Source organism: Rhinopithecus bieti, unplaced genomic scaffold (genome assembly GCF_001698545.2).
Source record: "Rhinopithecus bieti isolate Rb0 unplaced genomic scaffold, ASM169854v2 scaffold_1618, whole genome shotgun sequence".
NCBI classification, from domain to species: Eukaryota; Metazoa; Chordata; class Mammalia; order Primates; family Cercopithecidae; genus Rhinopithecus; species Rhinopithecus bieti.
The window spans coordinates 5,872,624-5,896,412 of NW_016803937.1; the positions used below are offsets into that span (position 1 = coordinate 5,872,624).

Consider the following 23,789-nt stretch of genomic DNA (forward strand, 5'->3'; position numbering starts at 1 on the left):
AAATTTAAATTTTATTTTAAAATTAATTTTTAAAAAATTTAATAGGACTAACAGGAGAAATAGTTATATCTATAATTATAGATATAGCTACTCTTTCAGTAACTGATACAATAAGTAGATTAATAAAACATATATAGAAGGTTTGAATGACAAAATTATAAACCTTAACCTAATTGATGTATATAGAACACCAGACTAAACAGCTACAAAATTAACATGATTTTAAAGTGTTCATGGGCCATCTATCAAAATTGATTACATATGGAGTTGTAAAGCAAGCCTTAACAAATGTCAAAGGACTGTAATCATATACAGGATGCTTTCTAACCACTGTAGAATGAAGCTAGAAAGTAATGGCATAGAATAAAAAAACTCCCAAATATGTCACATTCAGCAATATAGTTATAGAAAACCACAAGTCACAAAAGCGACCCAGGAAAATTCAAAACTATTTTTGACCTGAACGATAATGAAAATACATTATAGCACATATTGTGGAATGCAACTATAGTCATGCTTAAGGGAAAATTTATATAGTCTTAAATCCATACATTAGAAAAAAAGACTGAAAATCAATGATTTAAGTATCATTTTAGGGGCTTGAAAATAAATAGCAAAAGATACCCAAAGAGATAGAAGGAAAGAAAGAAACACTCAATACAGAAAATCCACAAAACGAAAATAGTTTCTTTGAAAAGATGAATAAAATTGATAGAATGACTCCATGGCAAGACCAACCAAGAAAACAGAGAAAAGGATGAAATGGACAAATTCCTGGAAAAACACAAGCTAGCAAATTGAAATATAAATTGTTTCATATCCATCAATGAAATTAAACCTTTGGGGTAGGCAAAAATGGGGCACAGATGACATTAACCATCAATCAATATTGGAATTCATTAAAATTGGGACTCCACCTTCATTAAGAGAGTGAAGAGGCAAGCCAGAGTGTAAAAAAAAATTTGCAACATGTATATAACTCAAAGACTCACATTGAGAATAAAGATAAACACGTCGATAAGAGAAAGACTAATAACCCAACTTAAAAAATGGCTGAAAGACTTGAACAGGTATTACCCAAAAGTAGACTCCCAACAGCCAGTGGATGGATGAAAGATGGCCAACGTCATTAGTCACCAGAGAAACACAAATTAAAGCCTCAGTGAAATGCCACTACATACACATTGGAAAGGCTACAAATAATAACAAACCAAAAACCCAATACAACCAAATGTTGGGGAAAATATATAGCAGTCAAGATTCCCATTGAGTGCTCCATTGTAAACTGGAGTAACTACTCTGGTGGAATTAATTGAAGCTGAATTAGCAATTTCACCTGTAGATATACCCCAAGCAGAAACACATACATGCATTCAAATATGCACCAAAAGACACATTCAAGAATGCTTATTCCACTATTACCCAAATTATCCCCAAGCTGGAAATAACCCAAATGTCCACACGTACTAGGATGGAAGAGTAAACCGAAACATAGCTGTATGGTAATGAACATCAATAGATTATGGCTATGTGCAACAAGATAGATAAATCTCACAAAAGTTAGTCACAAGAGTCCACCCTGTAATTATTTATATAAAGATAAAAATAGGAAAAAATTAGTTGATAGTGAAAGAAGTCAGGAGAGGAGCTGTGTTACTGAGTAGGTGGTGGGACTAACAGGAACTCTAGGAAGGTTTTGAGTTGCTTATCATATTCTGTGTCTTGATTTGGGTTTTGTGTTTAATCTGTTGAGAATTAAATCATTCGGGATTTGTGTACTTTTTTCATATGAAAGTTACTTAATAAAAGGAAGTTGATAAATCTTGAATAAGCCATATTAACTGCAATTTAGGAAGGCATTTTGAAATGTTTCAATAAAACAACTGAGGAATTACAGATTACTAATTTGAAGTGATATTATGGGTATTTTTTTATTCTAGCTATTTAGGATGAGAAAATGCAGGTAAAGACTTAATGACTTGTACATGAATGTTCACAGCAGCGTTATTCACAACGGCCAAAAACTGAAACTGCCTAAATGTCCCTCGATGGATGAATGGATAAAATGTGGCATAACCATGGAATGGAGTATTATTCAGCCACACAAAGAAATGAAGTACTGAGACACACGAAAACGTGGGCAGACCATGAAGACACAACACTAAAGCATGAACCACTGTGCCCAGCCAGGATTAGCATTTTTAATTAACATATTGACTTAATTAACTGCCTAATACAACCTGTAGTAGTTTTTCTCTTCCATGTCTCACTGCAAACTCTATGGTCACTTGTTCATATAACAGTAAGGAAGGACCTTATAATAATAAGGTCCTATATAATAATAATACATATAATAATAAGCCAGTAAGGAAGGACCACGTATTGCATGATTCCACTCATATGAAATGTCCAGAATAAACTAATGCATAGAGGCTGTCAGTAGATCAGTGGTTGCCTGGGTGGGCGAATGGGCAATGGGGAGTAACCGCTCATGGATTCGGGTTTCTTTTTGGGATGATGAAAATGTTCTAAAATTAGACAGTAATGATAATTCTACAACTCTGTGAATATAATGAAAACCAATGAATTGTACATTTTAAAAGTGTGAACTTTATGGTATGTGAGTTATATCTCAATAAAGCTGTTATTAAAAACTTGAATGGACTATAAGCAAAAGTGATAAAGTTAAACAATGAAATAAATAGGTATCCTGACATCATTCTGCCTTAAATAATTTATTAACAGGAAAAGGTAAATTTCTAACACAAGAAATAAAATAGCTTCTTGATTGTTTCATAAAGCCACTAATGAAGAAGCATGAATCATAATGAATACATTGGAAAAAGATTTAAATTCTTGCTGATTTGACCTGCCATGCTTGCATCAATAAAGATAACATAAAACTCATAATATGCCCCACACAAGGGTGTGGATGACAACTTAGCTAATATGTGTCATTGATTTAAAGATTAGTTTTTATACAAGAACACTGGAAATTGCATAGCTCTGTGATGCCCAATCTTTTGGCTTCCCTGGACCATATTGGAAGAAGAACTGTCTTGGGTCACATGTAAAATACACTAATATGATAACTGATGAACTAAAAAACATCTCATAATGTCTTAAGAAAGTTTACGAATTTGTGTTGGACCACATTCAAAGCCATCCTCAGCTGCATGCTCCCAGCCCACAGGCTGTGAGGTGAACAAGCTTGGCATAGCTCGTATATATGATAGAAACTTCCTTAAATTTGATGATAATTTTCAAAATGTGCACAAGTTTTCCAATAATAAAATGTGTTGTGAAAGCAAAAACAAAAAAAAGTTTCTAAACTCTTGATGACACAGAGAAATTTCTATCAACCCTGCTAGAAGAAAGCCTACACCTTTAGTTCTTATATTTCTATAGACAATGATCTTACGTAATTGTTATATGAACAAGTGACCATAGAGTTTGCAGTGAGACATGGAAGAGAAAAACTACTACAGGTTGTATCAGGCAGTTAATTAAGTCAATATGTTAATTAAAAATGCTAATACTGGCTGGGCACAGTGGTTCATGCCTTTAATCCCAGCACTTTGGGAAGCTTAGATGGGCGGATTGCTTGGGCCCAGTAGTTCAACACCAGCCCAAGCAACATGGCCGAACCTCTCCTCTACAACAACACCAAAAAAACAAAAAAACAAAAAAAACAAAAAACAAAAATTAGCCAGACATGGTGGTATATGCCTGAAGTCCCAGCTACTCAGGAGGCTGAGGCGGGAGGATTGATTGAGCTCAGGAGGTCGAGGCTGCAGTGAGCCATGACTGTGATTGTGCTACTGCACTCCAGCCTGGGTGACAGGATGAGAACCTGTCTCAAAAAAAGAAAAAATGCTAATATCCCACAGGAAAAGAAGATACTTGAGGCACCATGTATTCTTTAAGACTCCACACTGACTTTTAGAAATTGGAGCCTGGACTCCAGCATTCATTTGATAACCTGATGTGAATTTCTGCCTGTGGCTCAGTTGCAGCTTGACAGCTCCTAACTCCTACCATTTAGCTTTGTCCCTTTGTGAAAACTGGAGCATTCTCCCATCTCTCATTTTGCACCTGGATGACAGGATCTTACAAGTTTTATGTCATTTTTATTATAGGTATGATCATGTTATAGCTCAAACACCAAAACATTTACCTTAGAAATAACTCATTGAATTGCCAAAAAGTCCTAAATTATTAAATCTAAATGACCAATTGCCATTTTAAGGTACAACTGGAAAATGAAATTTGAAATTCTCTGTTTTTTTAAAAATCTTATAATCACTTGCAAACACATTCTTTAAAATTAATAGGGAGTTTATTAATCCCCATGACCTGAGATTTATGTGAAAATATGAGTTATTCAATCAGTATTTGTTGGGCATCAACCATGTTTTAGCCACAAATCAGAAATCTTTTTTTTTTTTTTTTTTTAAAAAATTTTAGAGACAAAAAGAAAAAACCCACAAATGGGGCTGCTGAAGTTTTCATGTATATTTTAAAGTCTGCGTTTGAAGAGTTTAACTAGACTTCCTCAGATCATTTCAAAATACCTTATGTAAGAAGTTCAAAACTAACAGTTAGTTGAAGTCAAATGTACAAGCTATTAGGAAAACTTAGAGAAAACCCTCCACAGAGAAAAACTAGTTTTTCCAACCTAAATTTGCATGAAAGTCAATGACTGAAAATTGACTTCATGTATCAGCGGCAATTTTAAGTACAATCTTGGTTCATCATACGCAGTGACGCTGTTCTGAAGTTAAAATTATCTTCAGGAAGCGTCCAGCAAATGCTCTGTTATTGAGTGTCTGCCGGGATATAACAGAGAATAGGAGAGACGTGGCTGTTGCTTCTCAGCAAGTGTATAGTCATTGTAAATGAACACAAGAGGACTAAATAAACGAACTTACTTTCTTTTTTCTTTTTTTTTTGTTTTTGAGACTGAGTCTTGCTTTGTCACCAGGCTGGAGTGCACTGGCGTGATCTCAGCTCACTGCAACCTCCGACTCTCTGGTTTAAGCAATTCTCCTGCCTACACCTCCCAAGTAGCTGGGATTACAGGCACGTGCCATCACGCTCAGCTAATCTTTTCATATTTTTAGTAGAGATGGGGTTTCACTATGTTGGTCAGGTTGGTCTCGAACTCCTAACCTCGGGTGATCTGCCTGCCTCGGCCCGCCTTGGCCTCCCAAAGTGCTGGGATTACAGAGCCACCATGTCTGGCCGAGCTTACTTTGCAATAAGAATTTACTTTTAAAAGTAACCTTTAAAGTATCACCTTCCTTAAACAAACACTATAAATGCAGCATGCCAAGTGAAGACAGTTGTAGTTATTTCTCAGCCTCCCTTACAGGTAAGGGAGGCTAAGGAGAAGCAAGCAGAAGTTACTTGGTCTTTTGGGGGAGTTTTCAAGTGACATTCACTCAGGTGGCAGGTCCTCCTTTGTTCTTCCCATTCCCTGCTTCTTACTTCCTGTTACTGGCTATTACACCTGGTACTGCAGTGACCCTGTTGTACCACAAGGCAGCCGTGAGGGAGGCAGAGCCGAAGGCTAATGGGAACCTGGGAAATTGATATCATGACATCACCAAACTGCCCTGGGTCTGTCTACCTGCAAACTTTTTTTTTGAAACAGGGTCTCATTCTGTCACCCAGGCTGGAGCGCAGTTGTGTGATCATGACTCACTGCTGCCTTGACCTCTCAGGCTCAAACAATCCTCCTACTGCAACCTCTCAGGTAGCTGGGACTATAGACACATGCCACCATGCCTGGATAATTTTTGTATTTTTTTTTTTTTGTAGCAATAGAGTTTCACCATATTTCCCAGGCTGGTCTTGAACTTCTGGGCTCAAGCAATCCTCCCACTTCCGCCTCCCGAAGTGTTGGGATTACAGACATGAGCAACCATGCCCAACCTTCCCTTCCAAACTTTTCAGTGAGAGAAACTATACCTCTATCTTGTTCAATAGTGTTATTTCCAGGCTCTATTATTTGTGATCAATCATAACTCCTCTTTTATATAGATTTCAAAAATAGATAAAAAGATGTATCTCTCTGGAGAGGGAAAGTCATGTAAGGTAGAATTAAAAAACCCTATATGTTCCCCCAAACCATGTATTCTTATGAACTTAGAAATGTCCTAAGATATGAAAAAATTTACATAGGACAACATCTTCTTGAGAGCTTTCTGGACATCCTCAACTCCAAATGATCACCATTTCTATTTTGGAATGACTAAATCTTGACTTTCATCTCTAAAATTTGTTTCAACTTCAAGATTGTAAGCCCCATGTTTCCTCTCTGTTTCTAGGGCATCCTGTTTTTCTACCTCTTCCATATCCTAGAGGCCGCTGCATCTGAGCCGGTCCTCATTAGGAGCTCTCCTCTCCCCAGCAGGTTTCTCTTGGTCTCTCTTGCTTTTGTCCCCAGCCCTGATCTTATAATGATGCATTTTACAGATTCTGCCACCTCTCCTGCAGAATTGCTTCTCCCCTTGAACTCTAGGGTCCTAACCATGTATTTTGAAGTGCTTGAGCAGAATCATACATCACTTTAAAGGAAAATAGTAGCCTTTCAACCTGGAGGGGAGGTAGCCATTTGGATAAGAATGTCATTTGGCCTCTGACATTTTGGAAACATCGTTGTCATCATAATATCTTTCTCATCACAACCTTTCTCTCCATCACAGCCTTCCTCCCACCATCCTCATCAGCCGTGTCATCACCGCTGTCCTCATCTCTATACTTTAGAGAATACTGGGCAACAGGCACTATCTAGGTGCTTCTAGTCATTAGCTCATTCACAACGACCTAATGAGGTAGGCTCTCCGATCGGCCCATTAACAGGTGAAGAGACAGGGATGTAGAGCAGTTAACATGCTCACACCACATGGCGGTCAGTGGGATGTGAACCCAGTCTGGCTCCAGCACCCCCTCCTAACTTATCACACTACCTACAGCAGTGTTGCTATCCAAAGTGTAGGAATCCCTTTCAACAGCAAAGAACATCAGCCTTTCAGGAACATGATAGAAAGTTTAACCACGAATTTAATTTATCAAACATTGGGCAAAGACTCCTTTGGGACATTTAATATCCAAATGAGAGTCTAGTGTACTTGTTATCACTTCTTTTCATCTGATTACTTATCTCTCTTTATGAATTTAGGTATCAGCTCTGCCATTTGGGAATCTCAAGCTCACTGTCTAATGTCCATTCGAAGAACATTTTTGTCCTTCTGCCAGTATTCACAGGCGGATACATTTTCCTTATGCTACTCAGTGTCTCTTTTTTTCAAAATTTATTTTTTAAGATTGACAGATAACATTGTATGCTTTTAGTATTTACAATATGATATTTTGAAATTAATATGATATTGTGGAATGGTGGCTAACCTTTAAAGTCCATGTTAAATTATTCCTTGGATTCAGTGACATTACACACAACCGTCTCTCATTCACAGTGTTTAGTCCATAACTGAGCACACATTTCTTTTCTTCCTAAGTCACAGGAGCCAAATTCAGAGTGGCATTGAAGTAACTAATTAATCTCACACAGTTAGTAACACAGATTCATCTTCATATTTCGGGTTGGGGTTATCCTATTTTTGTTCTCATTGTTATGTTTATATTGAATATTACAATGTGCTTTGTGTTTTATTTTGAAATAGGTTGAAAAGAAATTCTAAAGATAAACAAAATCCCCAATGAACAGTCCATGAAACACCAGCTCAATAAACCATATGAGGTGGCCTAGAAAAAAAAGTCCCCAGGCCAAAGAAGAATGAGAAACCCTATAGACCATACCTAACCCTGTTAGAGAAACACAAAGCATTTTAAAATTAATCAGAAGTCCTGCAGTTAAATAAATCATTTAAAAGTAATCAATTCAGTGTTTCCTACATCTATTCGACCCTGAAGTATATTTTTTTCATTCCTATCCCCATGCCGGTGGTGCAATTTGTGGGACTAATTTCTTGGAAGTGAATCAGAATTGTTAGGAACTAATTAGAACTGGTGTTCTTGAAATACCAGTTTGGAACCATGGCAAGAGTGAGCAGTCTGTATTAGCAGCTAGAGGAACCCTGTCATGGGAAGTCAGAGAATGGAGCAGATCAAGTTCTGTGGACTTTGCTGTTGTGAGGTTGGAATCCTGAGTGCCCAAGACACCAGAGGGAGAAAGGCGGACATCTACCTCCTGAATGAGCCATGCAGGGCTGCTGAGGTGAAGAGTCTGATATGGCTTGGTTCTGTGTCCCCATGCAAATCTCATGTTGAATTGTAATTCCCAGTGTTGTTGCTGGGGCTTGGTGGGAGGTGACTGGATCATGGGGTTGGTTTCTAATGGTTTAGCACCACCCTCCTCATGCTGTCTCACAATGAAATTCTCATGGATCTGGTTGTTAAAAGTGTGTGGCACCTTCCCCTTTGCTCTCTCTCTCCTACTCCTCCATGTGAAGATGCGCTGGCTTCCTCTTTTGCCTTCTGCCATGATTGAATGTTTCCTGAGGCCTCCCCAGCCATGCTTCCTGTACAGCCTGCAGAATCATGAGCCAAATAAACCTCTTTTCTTTGTAAATTACCCAGTCTCAGGTAGTTCTTCACAGCAGTGTGAGAATGAACTAATACACAGGCCACTGGGGAACTTGGAGGTTGAGAGGATCCACCTGTCTCAAGCCACCCCAGGTAGCCTTGAGATTCCTCCAGAGAGGGTTGGGGCAACTGCAGGTCCCTATATAGGTTTTTTTTTCTCCAAACACCATGGAGATTGGAAGCATTGATGGCAGATGAGGAAAGCACAGCACCACAGTTAGGAGTACAGTTTTGAATCACAGGAACTTGGTTCACTTCCTGTTTCTGCTACTTTTTCTGTCCATGACCTTGGAGCTTGTTCTCTAGATTCTCCGAGCATCACAATAAGCTCATTTGTAAAATGGCAAAGCCAGGCTCACACAGTCAAATGAGGCAACAGATCTCAGGTGGAGACACCATGGTGCATACAGGAAAGACTCTGCAAAAGTCAGGGGCCATCGTACCTATTCCATATTCTTCACTTGGTCAGTAAGAAGGGCATCAAATCCATGCCCTGGCCCTGGCCCCTAAAAAAGCTGTGATCTTACCACATTTCCATCAGATGCATAGTGCAAACAGCTTCCTGGTCTGGGTACAAATTTAGCAACTGAATGTGATCTTGTGTACTGTGCCCTTCCCCGAACATCGCTCCCTTGGAATAAATGGAAACAACAACCATGATCCATAATCATAAAAGCACGGGGACTGAGAATAAATAACGGCTCTCCTAGACGAGCTAACTTGGTTGTTATTTATAAGCTCCTGGGCCACATTGTTATTGACTAGGAAATCTGCTTTACCTCCTTGCTGCTGTTTGGTCTGGCCTCTCAATCTGCACTTGCTGGAAAAAAATAGTTATTGTTATGCTAAAATCACAATGGGACTCTCATAACTCACTGCTAAATAACACCAATAAAACTATGAAAATGGCACTTGGGCATTAAAAGTTATTTTCTTATGGACTTTAACAAGATTCAGTGCTTTTGTTCTCACCGTGCTCTGGTATTTTAGCCTCACACACATACACAAAATAAAAATGTGAGAAAGAATTCCAGCAAAACACCATTGTCTCTCCCACAAAGGAGTATTTTGATTTTGAAACGGGAGCCAGCGGGAGCTGTGGTACGTGAATTAACATCAATCAGTAATCATAGCTGTGACCACAATGGTGGTTGGTGTTTGGCACAGGGGTTTACCTCTTTCTTGGTGAATTTTGGTGAGTGATCATTTTTGTCATCGATCATGATTGTGGCTGTGGCCGTGCCTGTTAATCCAACATCCAGTCCAGCCATATCTTGAGCCTCGATGATCAGTTCATACTTGGGATTTTCCAGAGTCTACAAAGCACAAGCACAAATAAAGAATATGACATTTAGATTTGGGTTACTGTTTTGGAAAGGTGGCAAGCTTGTTTCTGGAGCTGTCACTCCCCCTCCTCCATCTAGGGTAGGCATCTTTAAGCATTGATAACATTTTTACCTATTGTGTATAAATGTGCCTTTGGAATCTCTCCAAAGACCGTCACTATTCAAAGGTTGGAGTTTGCCATGGGGACAGAAAATATTATATTTACAATTCTTTTTTAGGGAGACATTTGATATATCACAGAATGTTCCATTTCCTGGGTTTGGGTATACATTGTCCTTTTTTTGAGACAGAGTCTTGCTCTACAGTGCAATGGTGTGATCTGGGCTCACTGCCACCTCCGCCACCCAGGTTCAAGCGATTCTCCTGCCTCAGCCTCCTGAGTAGCTGGGATTACAGGCACCCACCACCATGCCCAGCTAATTTTTATATTTTTAGTAGGGACGGGGTATCACCATGTTGGTCAGGCTGATCTCGAACTCCTGACCTCATGATCCGCCCGCCTCAGCCTCCCAAAGTGCTGGGATTACAGGTGTGAGCCATCAAGACTGGCCCCTACGTTGTCCTTTAATGTTCACATCCATATCTGTTATTTCAGAGACCTCAGGAAGCTGATCAGAAATGAGGCTACCTTTGATGATGAGCTTAGGACAAAGATGGCAGCTTTAGGAACTTGCATTTACTGAAAATCTGATGAGGCAAGCATTGCATTACCACACTTTACAGAAATCCTTGTTAATGTTTTCAATGAGCAGCTCAACTTGCAATAATCGTTCCCATTTTAGAGATGGGGAAAAATCCCCCCTGAGGTTTAAAGTCACTTGTATCACACTTCTTTCAGGTCTTTTTTGTTGCACAGGCTGTTAAATTTGGAAGATGCATTTAATCCAATAATGATCTGATACATTTAACACAAGCAATATTGCACTATTCTCTCTCTTTACATATGTGTTTTTCATCTAAATATTTGACAAAGATTTGGCTATCATGTTTATATAGTCAAAACAACTAACCAAATAGCCCTGATCCTAAGATGAAGAAGAGTGCAGTCATTGGTAAATAACAGCCCCTACAGTTAAATTGTCTCTGGTAGTAGGTTTCTGCTTGAATCGGTCCACAAGCATACCATTTGTCTGGTAAGGCAGCACCCCACATTTCCTTTGGGGACCTATCCTTTACTTATTCTCTGCTCAGGTGGTTTGGGTTGGGATTACCTTTCTCTATCTCCTACCCATTGAACTTTCGGAATGAGTCCTAATTTGGAGAAGCCAGTCAGTGCATCTTATTCCAGTGATATAATGATAAGTCCATGCCCTGTGTTTGACAGTTAGGCGAAGGAAGTTCTGTTTCCCTGTGGTGTGGACCTGGAAGCATTTAGCAGGGGGAGCTAGAGGAGTCATTTTATGACCACAGGAGGAGTAAGGCAGGAGAAGCCCCTGCATCTGAGAACAAAGGCGATATCCTAAGAGAATTAATGATACTTGAATCTCAGAAAAGAAATGATTCTTAGTGGTTGTACTGGAGCCACTTCATCACGCCACTCCTGAAGCCAGCCCCGCCTGTGAACTTTTCAGCTAATGAAGGCAATAATTTTCCTTATTTGCTTAACCCACATTGGATAGATTTCTTAACCACTCACACAGAGAGTCCAAGTTGAACTACCTTCAGTAACAAAAATAATAGGTGTTTACAACTCACATAAATAGTCCTACCAGTATGATGGCTTCAAAAACAGCTGGTTATACCCACCAATAATTAAGAAATACCACAGGAAGCAAAGAACAAAAAGGCAATGGAGGATGTCTAATTTTCTTCTAAAGTCCTAAGTTTATGTGGTAAATTTCAATAGCTCAATGCTAGGTCTCTCATAAACTTTAAAGCATTTTGAAGTGCAGTTAGCTGTCTGCTCACGGGGACACCTTTCACCAGCTGTTCCTTCAACTTCTGAGTGGCTTCTGAGCTACTACTTTAAGGAGTACTGGTTCTGTCGGGTGGTTTGTTAAGACCCTCCACTTCAATTCACGGTGATGAGTGGGAAGTTAGTGTGCTCCTGTGACAGCTCTATGCCTCATGTTTTGGTTTCAATTCCAGCTCCACCAGGATCAAAGGTCACAGAGTTCTCTGATTACTGAGTGCAAGTGGAATTGACATGGTACCCAGTTCCAGTTCTGGCTGGGTCAGCCAGCACTGCTCCGTGAAGGTGCTTGAGATGCCATCTGCCCTGGTTCTGCCTGGTTCAAGAATTCTGCTAATTTTGCTCCTGGCTGGTTTCGTTGGCATCTCTCAGTATAGATGCTTGAAATCCCATCTATTCTGAAGCTGAAGCTGGAAAACTTGAGCCTAATGGAAGTGGCCTGCTGCTTGTCATCACTGACAAGCTGGATTGGATGTACTATTGGTCATAATTTCTGCAGCTGGATCATAGGAAACCAGTAAATTGGTCACCTTTAAAATCTTTCCCGAGTGTCTCTGAACAGGTTAACCACTAGCCTGAACAGCACAGGTCTAATTTCTTGTATAACACTTTTACTTTTGTCATAAAATATTGTACTTATTTTTGAAAGCACACAATTACTGACATAAAAATTATGTGGATTCTCCTCCAATATTGAAGAGATTGTGGTAAATATCATATTATTTTTCCCATATAATATCATTTACCAACATAATTCCTAGATGTTAATTTAAGGGTTGCCAACAATATAATCATATGTATATTTTATAATTTACTTGTCTTCTATTGTTAGGCCTCTTGGTTATTTGCAGTTTTCAAAATGCTGACAATTTTAAATAATATTGTAATTAACATCTTTATTCACGAAGGCTTATATATATTTTGACTACTTTTTAATTTTTTTGGTTTGTTTTTGACTGATAGATCCCAAGATGTAGAATTACTAGGATAAAGGTATGAATGTTTTCAGGCTTTTTACTCATATTTCAATATTTTTATCCAAGAGGATATTACTAACTTTTATACCAGTCCTAAGAGAATGTTTAGCTTTTGATCTCAGACAGGGCTGGTCTCTAAAGGACAGCTCCCGACATTGCCCAGTGAAGCAAATTGGGAGACTGGGTGAATCTACGATGGTGGCATAACAAGGAAAGAAAGTCCTCATAGCATTCATTCTTCTCCAACCTGTAGATGGCTGTGGGGATATGCTACAGGACTGCCTCAAGCTCTCACTATAGCAGGAGTATGCTGCTTGGCTGTCCTGATACCCACTCCCTCTTCTTCTGGTACCTATGCTCTAATTCCCTTGGGCATCACCCCTTCCTCACTCTCAGTACAGGTACAGTTCAGGTGGATGGGGCTGACCCCACTCCTGATCTAGGGATGGTCACGTGGTTCAGGCCTGGCCAATCAGGGCTTTCCATTCCTATCATCATGCGATGAAGACATAACCTAAGTGAGTTCACCCTGAGACTGAAATTCAGTTCCAGGACATTGTTCTTTAGTTCTTTTAGAATGCTTAAGGAAAAGAAGTTCTCTTTCTGTTAAACTTGGAGGTGGTTAGGGCATCCATCTGGAGCTAGCAGTGGCCACCTGTAACCACACAAAGACAGTCAACCTGAGAATGAAGGTAAAACAGACTAAGAGGTAGAGATGGAGTTTGCTGTTGTTTTTTTAACATCATATGAGCCCCCTAGTTGTCATCCTTGAAGCCAGAATTTACTCCTTAGATTTTGTGAATTCTATGAGCTAATACATTTTGGCTTTCCTCAAGACACTTGATTCAGATGATCTGCAGTAGGAATAAGGCAGTCTTGACTAATATTGCAACTATTGCAATAACACTATGATCAATTATCTGATTAGCAAGAAAGCATAGGAGCTATCACATCATACAATAGTATCAAAATAGGTTCTTCAAAACAGTATTCCTATCATTTTATGAATACAGCATTTTCTTTTTTAACAGTTTCCCTTAAACAGAAACTTTTTTTGTATGCCCAGGGAAAGTTACTATACTTATTTATAAAAAAATATATTTATTTATTTGAGACAGGGTCTCAAAATATATTTATTTATTTTGAGTGCAGTGATGTGATCATGGTTCACTGCAGCCTCGATTTTCCTGGCTCAAACAATCCATTCACTTCAGCCTCCTGAGTAGCTGGGACTATAATCACATGCCACCATACCCAGCTAATTTTTGTATTTTTTGTAGAGACGGGGACTCCCTATGTTGCCCAGGCTAGTCCTGAACTCCTCAGCTCAAGCAATTTGCCCACCTTGGCCTCCCAAAGTGCTGGGATTATTAGCATGAGCCACTGGGCCTGGTTTAATTCTTTCTTTAATTAGTTTATGCATCTATTTAATTGGCAGTTAATGAACTTCTTGTGTAAATGTTGTGTTGGGTACTGGAGATACAGTGATGGAAAAACAAAAGTCTCCTTCTCCAAGGAGGTCAAAGTTTAGCACTGAGGACAGTCATATTCACATATTACTGCAATAAAATAAATCAAAGCTAAGCAGAGGTATGTACAAATTCTTATGGTAGCACAAGGGAAGGACACATTGGCATAACTCTCATAGTTCAACAAATTTTATAAATAATTTTAGAAAATGAACCATTTTCCATCTCCTGAAGTAAATAAAACTTTGCACCTATAATGAAAAAATAGATTGATTAACCTAGTAGAGAATCAATTAGACCGTTATGTAGATAAATTGCAAAGTTTGTGATGAGGTTTCAAAAGTACATTTTCTGGCAAACTTAAGGCTGACCTTCAAAATATTTTTATTACTGACGTAATATCCAATTATTGTAAGCAACATAAAAATAACAGTCATTTCAAAGAACTTTCCTGCACCCTTGCCCAACCCCACCTCTGAGAGGCAAATATTGATAGCTATCTCCTTTTTACTATACAAGTAGACACACACACAGGTACATTTAAATATCCACATATTTAATATACATATTTGTATGTATACATATTTCATCAAAGTAATACTGTTTACATAGTGACAAAATTTGTTTTTCCATATCACTTTTATTAAATTTATTTAATCAGTCCCTATTGGATGAACATTTGGGTTGCTTCCATGTTTCCACTTTTTTTTTTGTGAGTCAGGGTCTTGCTCTGTCACCCAGGTTGGCGTGCAGTGGCATGATCACAGCTCACTGCAGCCTCGACCTCCCAGGCTCAAGGGATCCTCCCAACTTAGCACCCCAAGTAGCTAGGACCATAGGCATGTGCCACCACACCTGGCTAATTTTTGTATTTTTTTGTAGAGACACGGTCTCCCTGTATTGCCCAGGCTGGTCTTAAACTCCTGGGCTCAAGCGATCCTCCCACCTCAGGCTCTCCAAGTGCTGGGATTATAGGCATGAGCCACCGTGCCCTGCCCAAGTTTTCACTTTCAAAAGCAATTCTAATATAAAAAGTTTATTGACTTGTTATGATTTGGGGATTTTCTATAATGAACATTATTGCTTTCACAAGGAGAATAGTAACAAAACCCCAACACCCATAATAAAAGTCACCTCCTTTGGAATGTAAAATACCCAATTTGCACTTAAAAATTAGAGAAAATGCCACATGAACTCCCTTGTTCATACATGATCAGAACACCTTCCACTTCCCTCTGACCTATTTCCCGATCCTCAGAGTCTTTTCCAGAAAGTCACCCCCTAATTTCCTAGCTCTCGGAGTCATTCTTACTTGAAATATACACATCTATTTTTAATTCTGTATCCCTTGCTGGCCACTCTGCATTGGCTACTCTGCTGGAAGAGATTCTCTTTAGGTGTCCAGCCCACAGATGCCCCATTCTCCAGGAGGAAATTCTGATGCAGAGAAATAGACCCCTGTGGCCACGTGTCGTATCTGTCTCCCTTGCCAAGAATTGACTAATTCACCAGTAACTCCCTAATTCAAGTTGGGACAACTGGATTCTGAAAATAGGAAATGTGGGACTGAGAGTCAGGGAAACAGGAATGTAGGGTAAAACCTCTTGCATTTCTCCCTGGAACTCCTAGGACCAACAGAGGGATTTTTGCCTTGAATGGTTTGGGAGGAAACTCACCACCCTTGTGCTTCTCTCTGCCCATGAGGAAGGCACGCTGCCTCTTCACTCTTCCAGCTTCACCTTCACTTGTCCGGCTGCCCTGCCAGCAGTGAGTGAACTCATCAGTGAGAAGGGGGCCCCATTATCAAGGTCAACCCCATTCTCAAGATCGAGTTGTATTCTCCCTGGGCCTCACCTGATTCTGTGTTTCTTTGGTTCAAGGCTCAGAGGAAAAATGTGTAATCAACTCCAACTCCAAACAACTTTTGTGTTGAATTTTGCAAAAGGTGCTGCTCTGCCAGGAAGAAGCAGCTTGGCTGCTGAGGACTGGAGCTTTGCTGGCCCCTGACTTCAATGCTTTCCTTGATTCTGTAACTCCTTCCAGTGTATACTCAAGAGCTTCTTTTAGGTACCAAAACCAGCCCAAATGAGTTTCAGTTGCTTGTAAGCAAAGGAACTTGTGGTGAAAACAATGTTGTGCGTTCACTGGATTCTATTTCCTCAGGCTCCAGGAGCATATGGCTAGACTGTACAGCCCAGGCGTCCTTGCAGTCAAATGGACTTGTGTGGCTGACTGTGGTCAGTGGAATGTGAGCAGAAGTTATGTACTTGCTGTGGTCCTTAAACCTCCCATATAACCTTCCACACTTTCTGTTTCCCAAAAAGGAAGAAACCTGGATCTCCAAATGACTAAATAGCACAAAGCCCCTTTGCTGACCTGCTTTAGACTGTGATGTGAGCAAGACATAAGCAATTTTTTAGATTTAAGGGCTGTTTATGACCATGCTTAGCTTACCTTGTTTAATATGAAGGCTATGTGCCCCATTTTGCTTTATTCTGAATGCCCATTTACTATCTCCCTAAGTGGATGACAAAGTTTTCAAGGGCAAGGACCATGCCTTTGGCCACAACACCTAGCCAGTACTCAGCACACAAGGTGGGCGATTTACTTTCATTATTGATAATGATGATATATTACTGTTTCCCTGAACTAAATTATATCTCAAAGGTCTGAGCATATCAGTGGCATTTCCAAAGCAAAGTCATTTATTCTCAGGGAATGACTTATACTTTGGGGAACTCCAGCTCAAGGAGATAGAATTTTATTTGGAGGAAGAAATGCACTGTGTCAAAACTGGAAAAATTAAATTGGCTCCTCTGATTTTATTTGAAGCTATCTGATCTGTAAGACATATCTAAGAGAGTCAAGCTGCTCTCCTGGTTTGAGTTCTGCAGTCATGCATTTCTATTGCATTTGCTATCTCCTCCTGGGTGTTGACTAGCTACCAGCTAATATATATCCTACAAACAAAAGCAAGATGGTATGTCTCCAAGAAAAAGCCTCGAGTGAATCTCCACAGACACAGGCCAGGTTCACTGATCACACTGATTTGAAAACCAAACATTTCATCTTGAAAAAAGAATCAAGCCAAGCCATTAAATCTGGCACTTAATCAATCACCAGACCCTCGATGTTTTGCACAGCTACGATGACTTCCATACCAGTATGCATTTAACGGAACATTTATCACTAATAACAAGCATAGTGGTAGCTGTGGGGGGAAAATCAACAAATAGATGTGACATGGAAAAAGGCTTTCCCATTAACCCACACAGTATCCCATCTCTCTCTCGCCTGGTCTTGAACTGCACTCTACATCCCTCTTTACGGTTTGTGGAGACTGAATTTCTTTCCATGGTACCCCACTTTTTCCATTTCAAACGTTTCACCTCTATTTCTTGCTCCAGGCAAATTCCTGCTCTTTGGCTCATGGTCATTATTCACAGCACAGAAGCTCCATGAAGCCAGGGACCTTTGTGCACACTTCTTAAGTGTCAGCCATCCTGTTGGTCACTGTGTGATAAACTGTTATCACCCTGGCTCCACGACTTAGTAGCTAAGTGATCTCAGCCAAGCTGCTTATGTTCTCATTCCCTCCATTTCCTCATCTGTAGTGTGGGGAATAATCCTTATAGGACAAGTGAGAATTAAAAGAGGTAAAGTGCTAAATACAGAGCTTGGCATATGTAAATGCTGGAAAGACGCTATTGCTATTACTTAGTAGAATTTTTGGGAAGTCTTTTGAAGATGTAGCAGGAAACTGAGGGTGGCCTTCAGGAAGAGCCAAAAGCAACTGCCAACAACGCTGCCAACAGCCATTGAGTGAACTTGGAAGTGGAGCCTTCCTTAGACAAATCTTCCAACAAGACAGCAGATTCTGAACACAGTGGTTGTAGCTCTGTGAGTGCCCATCAAGCAGAGAACATAGCTAAGAAATGCCCAGATTCCTGAGCAGAGAAACTGTGAGATAATGAACCCTTCTTGTTTCAAGTCACTAAGTTTTGAGATAATTTTTAATGCAGCAATAGATAATGGGTGCCGTTTTCCCCAGCACCTACCACTACCACAGTCTATAATGTGCTTGTTTATGGATTACGTGTTTAGTGGCTATCGTGGCTATGACACTCCGAGCTTCTTGAGATCAGGGGCCTTTTCCTGTTTAGAGGCTTTGTCTCTCTGCCTGGGAGGTAAAATTCACTGCCTGGGACATCATAGCTATGTAATAATTAGTCACATTATAACATAATTAGCCTATTATTACATAAATATGATTACATATTATTGCATAATATTGATTACAACTATTGCATGACAATTATATGATGTTTTATACGCTGTATGTTTATATACTAATATATAAATATATGCTTATATATAATATATAAAAAATAATGAATAGAGGGGTATACCTGTAACTGTTTAAGAACAGATTCTCCTGATTTGTACTGTTGTCAGTTTTGGTGGTTTAACTACTCCTACCATAGCTGACTTCAAGCTACCCAGATGATTTCACTCCAAAAGCATGTAGCTGGAAACAGAGACACCAGTTGGCTATTGTGAGCCAGCGAGAATGGGCTCCAGCACGTACATTCTGCTTTAGGAGTCAAGGAAAGCTGTAAGAAGGCATTTTTGGTAACATATCCCTTTGTAGTCTAACATTTAAGGTATCGTTAATGAGAAACATTAACATGAGCTACATAGCAAAGATGTAATGGAATTCATTCATTCATTTCCTCTTTAGCTTTACCCCAGTCAGCTGGGCATCCCAAGTGTCCTGGCAATATGGAGCCTAAACAGGGACCACATTCATCCCCGGGCTGGCTGCACCTGACACCTGGTCTATAAATACTGCAACAGATTGGTGAAAACACTATCTGAAGCAGAACGAGTTGTTGTCTGTCTGGAGTTTGATTTAACCACTCTGGCCACATAACACTGGGAATAGGTAGTCTATAAATCCAGCAGGAACCGCTTACACATCCTCATAAAATGTGCCTTATTCCCACTGCAGAGGTTGAGCGATGTTCTTCCATCTTCCCAGGCAGCAGGGGTGAGCCTGGTTTGACTGGTGTTTGTCTTTAAGCCTCTTCCCACCTTGCCTCTTGGTACAAATGTGAACATTCATGTTCTTGGCTGTCACCTGTTTTTCTTATTTTTTATTTTTTATTTATTTATCTTTTTCATTCCTGGCTGGGGGCTGGTGGGCAAGGAGAAGGCGGCGCTCATTTCCCTAGATTTACTGGCTGCGACAAAGCTGGCAGGGTGGAGGAGCAGCAGGGGAAATAAACACTGTCTCTTAGACATATGTGGCTGGAATAACCTAAATGATAGATTTGAGGTTGAGGGACACCAAGATCAAATAAAACATTTCCAGGCAATGTGTGCATCTTCTCCTGCTGCTGATGAGTTACAGTAAATAAACTGCCAATGGTGTTCCTAGCACCCCTGGAAAAACCATCTCCTGTAGGCTCAAGGTGTCAAATACTTGACATTCAGTGTGAGTTCACTGAAACATTTATTTAGTGTCTACTAGGCTCAAGTAACAGATAGGATGTGATGAATGATACAGACCCTGCTTTTGGTACATTTCTGGTCCAGAGAGATGAACAAAGAGCAAGCATGTAAGGTCAGATAAGTGTTATCAGAATGGTATTAATACCAATTAAGGTCTACATGAAGGGGGTCAGAATGTGGGGTGCTCAGGAAAGCTAAACAGAGCTTATTTAATTCATCAAACATTGATTGAGCACTGACTGCATGCTAGGCATTGTGCTGGATGGTGCGAATAAGTAACAGGAATCAAGTCCCGTGGAAGAGACCAACACCCGGATGAGCTCAGCACAGTGAGATAGGGTAAGCGCAGAGTTCTGTGGAATTACAAAGGAGAGGCCAGTTGTCCTAGACATTATAGGTGGAGAGGTGGAGACTGGAAGAGATTAAGCAATGATTCCTGCAGAAGGGCGTATCCTACCATAGGATTAGAGATGGGGTCTTAGACTGAAAGTCAAATTCTATGGAAGAAGGTGGAAGATCTTTAATCCTTAAACTCTATTAAATATAGTCATTGAATAAGAAAGGAAGGCTGATTCTAGTTCTGTTCAGGACACCAAAGGAACAAGAAAAACTACGCTCATGATCTTCAAGGAAGCCACAGCTTGGGTGAAGATAAAAGATATGTAAGTGGCTCCCCAGGGCAGCAGGCAACCTGTGCTAAGTTAGCTGTCTACTAACTGGGAGTGCTTCGGTGGCTTTTCAGTGGCTTCAGGTTAGTGTAAGACTGCAGCTGAGCTTTGAAGGATGGGTGTGAGGGGAGAGAATTCAGAGAAGGAAGAAGGGTCTAGGAATAAGAGTGGAGGCATCAGGCTGAGACAGGGCCACCAGCGTGCCTGGAGTCAAGGTCTGTGAGATGAAGAGACACAAGCTCTCAAAAGTACCTTAGAGGCCTTCTCGTCCTGCCCTACCTTCAAGGGGCTCACAGTGGGAGGAAACAGAACGAATCCCAAGAGCACATGGTTGGTTAGGAGCAGAACGGAACGGGCTAATCTGTTAGATTCAGACAAGGAAGTACAGATCATAACAGTGAAGTAAAATAAAATGTAACTGAGATGCTCTTTCTCTATGGTTTTTATATTTTCACCATCTACTGTTTGCATTTTAGCTTTTGTTTTCTAGACGTTGGGCCCTGACATAGCAACATTATGCCTGGTATATAGCAGGTACCTAAGACATAGTGTCAGAGTCACTGCTTCTTCAAAGTGCTTGTGCCAGCTGGGCGCAGCGGCTCACACCTGTAATCCCAGCACTTTGGGAGGAAGAGGTAGGTGGATCATGAAGTCAGGAGTTTGAGACCAGCCTGGCCAACATGGTGAAACCCCATCTCCACTAAAAATACAAAAATTAGCTGGGTGTGGTGGTGGGTGCCTATAATCCCAGCTACTCGGGAAGCTGAGGCAGAAGGATCACTTGAAACCAGAAGGCGGGGGTTGCAGTGAGCCAAGATCGTGCCACTGCACTCCAGCCTGGGCAACAAGAACAAAATTCCGTCTCAAAAAAATAAAATTAAAAATAAAATGTTTTAAAAAAGAAAGAATCCCCTGGTGGGTGTACTGAAACACAGATTGACAGCCCACTTGCAGCATTTAAGAGATTCAGAAGGATCAGGGCAGGACCAAAGCGTCTGAATTTCTCACAAGTTTCTTGGAGATGCTGATGTTGTCAATCTAGGGGCACACTTTGGTTAGCATTGTTCTGAATGAACGTATGACTCAATGCAGGTCAAGATGTACCCTTATATGTTTTACTTTAAAACTTATCCATTTATGATGCAATTTAAGTGAAAAATGAAAATCATAGTTTTCCAAAAGTTCTCTGACTGAAACTTTCTTTTTTTAATCTCCATTTCTAGAAAAAACAGACTCTAAGACACTAAACAGCACCACGGTTGCCTCTCTCACCTGCTTTCTGTCTTGTTATGGATGTCCCCACTGGGTGCTCTCCCTTATCTTCCATGGACCAATATCAGAACCCCTCTTCCTACAACCTGGCCCTTCTTCCTGGAGGGATCGTCTCTGGTGGTCCCTGGGAGTGTCTGTAGCAATTCCCTCTCTCTTACCTCAAAAAACTGCTCATCCAGTGCTCCTGATCTTACCTCCCCTTCCTCTGGAGTCTGTCTCCTTTTCTCCATCACCCCTGTGTGCACATGACGTCAAGCCCCCAACTCTTCTTCCTTGACGTACACAACAGCTTCCAGGTTGGTCCCCCTGCTTCCTTCTATGCCCCTCTCCAACCCAGAGCCAGCCAGAGTGAGCTGGCCAGCTACCATCTGACCAAGGACTCTCCCTAAAACCCTTCAGGGGCTACAGGATAACGTCTGAGTTTTTCAAGCATGAAAGACAAATTCTTCATGGCCTCATCTGTTTGTTCTTCTCACTCAGTGTTGTATTCTGTAAAGCTGAGCTATTTGTAATCCCTACCGTCTGAGGCTTTTTCACTTCTCTGCATCTCTGTAGCTTGGCTCATACTGCACCCTCTGCCCTCCCTGCACATTTCCCGCCCCCACCTCCCAAGGCCCAGGAAACAATCCCTTATCCTTTGAAATCTTGCTTGAAGGTTGCCTCCATCATGAAGCTTTGTCTTCCCAGAGTCACTGCTTCCTCCTCTGTATTAGCCCTGGCTGTATGTCATGGCGAGTGTTTGTCTCTTGGTTGAGGTAATGACACTGCATAGCAATTTTCCCTTCACACGTCTGTCCTGTGATTACACTGTGAGATGCTCAATGTCAGGCTCATGTATCGAGCACAATGGAGGTGAGCTCTAAATGCCACCAGGCTTCTATAACTAGAAGCTCTTGTATCTTCTATGGCAGACAGAATAATATCTATCAAAGATGGCCATGTTCTAATTCCTGGAACCTGTGAATATTTTACCTTAGGTGGCACAAGAGGCTTTGTTAAGGATCTTGAAATGGGGAGACTACCCTGGAAAACTGAATGGGCTCAATGTGATCATGACAGTCCTCATGCGAGGGAGGCAGAAACATCAGTGTCGGGGAATAGATGGACGATGGAAGCAGAGAAGATGGTGTCGGGGGAGAGGGAGAGGGAAAAGGAGGGAGGAGGGAGGGAGACAGAGCGAAAGAGGGAGGGGGAGGGGTAGAGAGGAAAAAGGGAGGGAGAGGGGGAGGGAGAAGAAGTGGGAGAGGAAGGGAGAAGGACTAAGCTGGAGGAGGACGAGAGGGAGGGACATGGGGAGACAGGGAGAGGAGGAAAGACACTACACTGCTGGCCTTAAGATGGAGGAAGAGGCCATGAGCCAAGGAATGCCAGTGGCCTCTAGAAGATGGAAAAGCAAGAAAATGGATTCTCCCCTGGAGCCCTCACAAATAATCCAGAACTGCTGACACCTCGGTTTTGGCCCAGCGAGACTAATTTTGGACTTCTGATTTGTATCCCTGTAGGATAATATACTGTGCTGCTGTCTGCCACGGATTTTGTAGTCTTTTGTTATGGAAGTCACAGGAAATGAATACACCTTCTCTGGAGGGTGACCGCTGAGCTTCCTGCCACATTGAGATGTTCAATGCCGAGATGCTCCTGGCTCCATGTGGTGCACGGCCTCACCAGTCGCACCTCATTCCACACCCACTTGCCAGTTTCACAGGGGGCCTGCCTTCCTAGGATAGCATTCTTTGTCATTTCTCCTGAAAATATTTCCATTTCAATCCTTTGAAGTGTGATGTCAACCAGACCTTTTCCTGCAAAATCTGTCTAGTAGGAAGATGAATGTCCTGCCATCTACAAAGAGGTAAATATCAAATACCGGAGAAGCTTCTCTTCAGTGGCTGTGGTTTCCAATGTGTCAGTCACTTTCTAAGTACTTATTACAGCCCTCGGTGAGGGCAAGGATTCTGTCTCTGACTTATGCCTGCCATATCCCCAGTGCCTTGCCCCCTGAGACACTGAGGTCCCATGACAC

At 40.9% G+C, this 23,789-nt stretch overlaps 1 protein-coding gene across 1 annotated transcript in view; it reads right to left on the reverse strand.

Moving 5' to 3' along the window:
• Positions 1-23,789, reverse strand: part of CDH13 (cadherin 13) — a 1,182,232-nt gene that overhangs the window by 183,870 nt on the left and 974,573 nt on the right. The window contains exon 8 of the mRNA XM_017860982.1: positions 9,786-9,926. Within this exon, the coding sequence (XP_017716471.1) occupies positions 9,786-9,926 (141 nt within the window). The remainder of the gene's footprint in view (positions 1-9,785; positions 9,927-23,789) is intronic.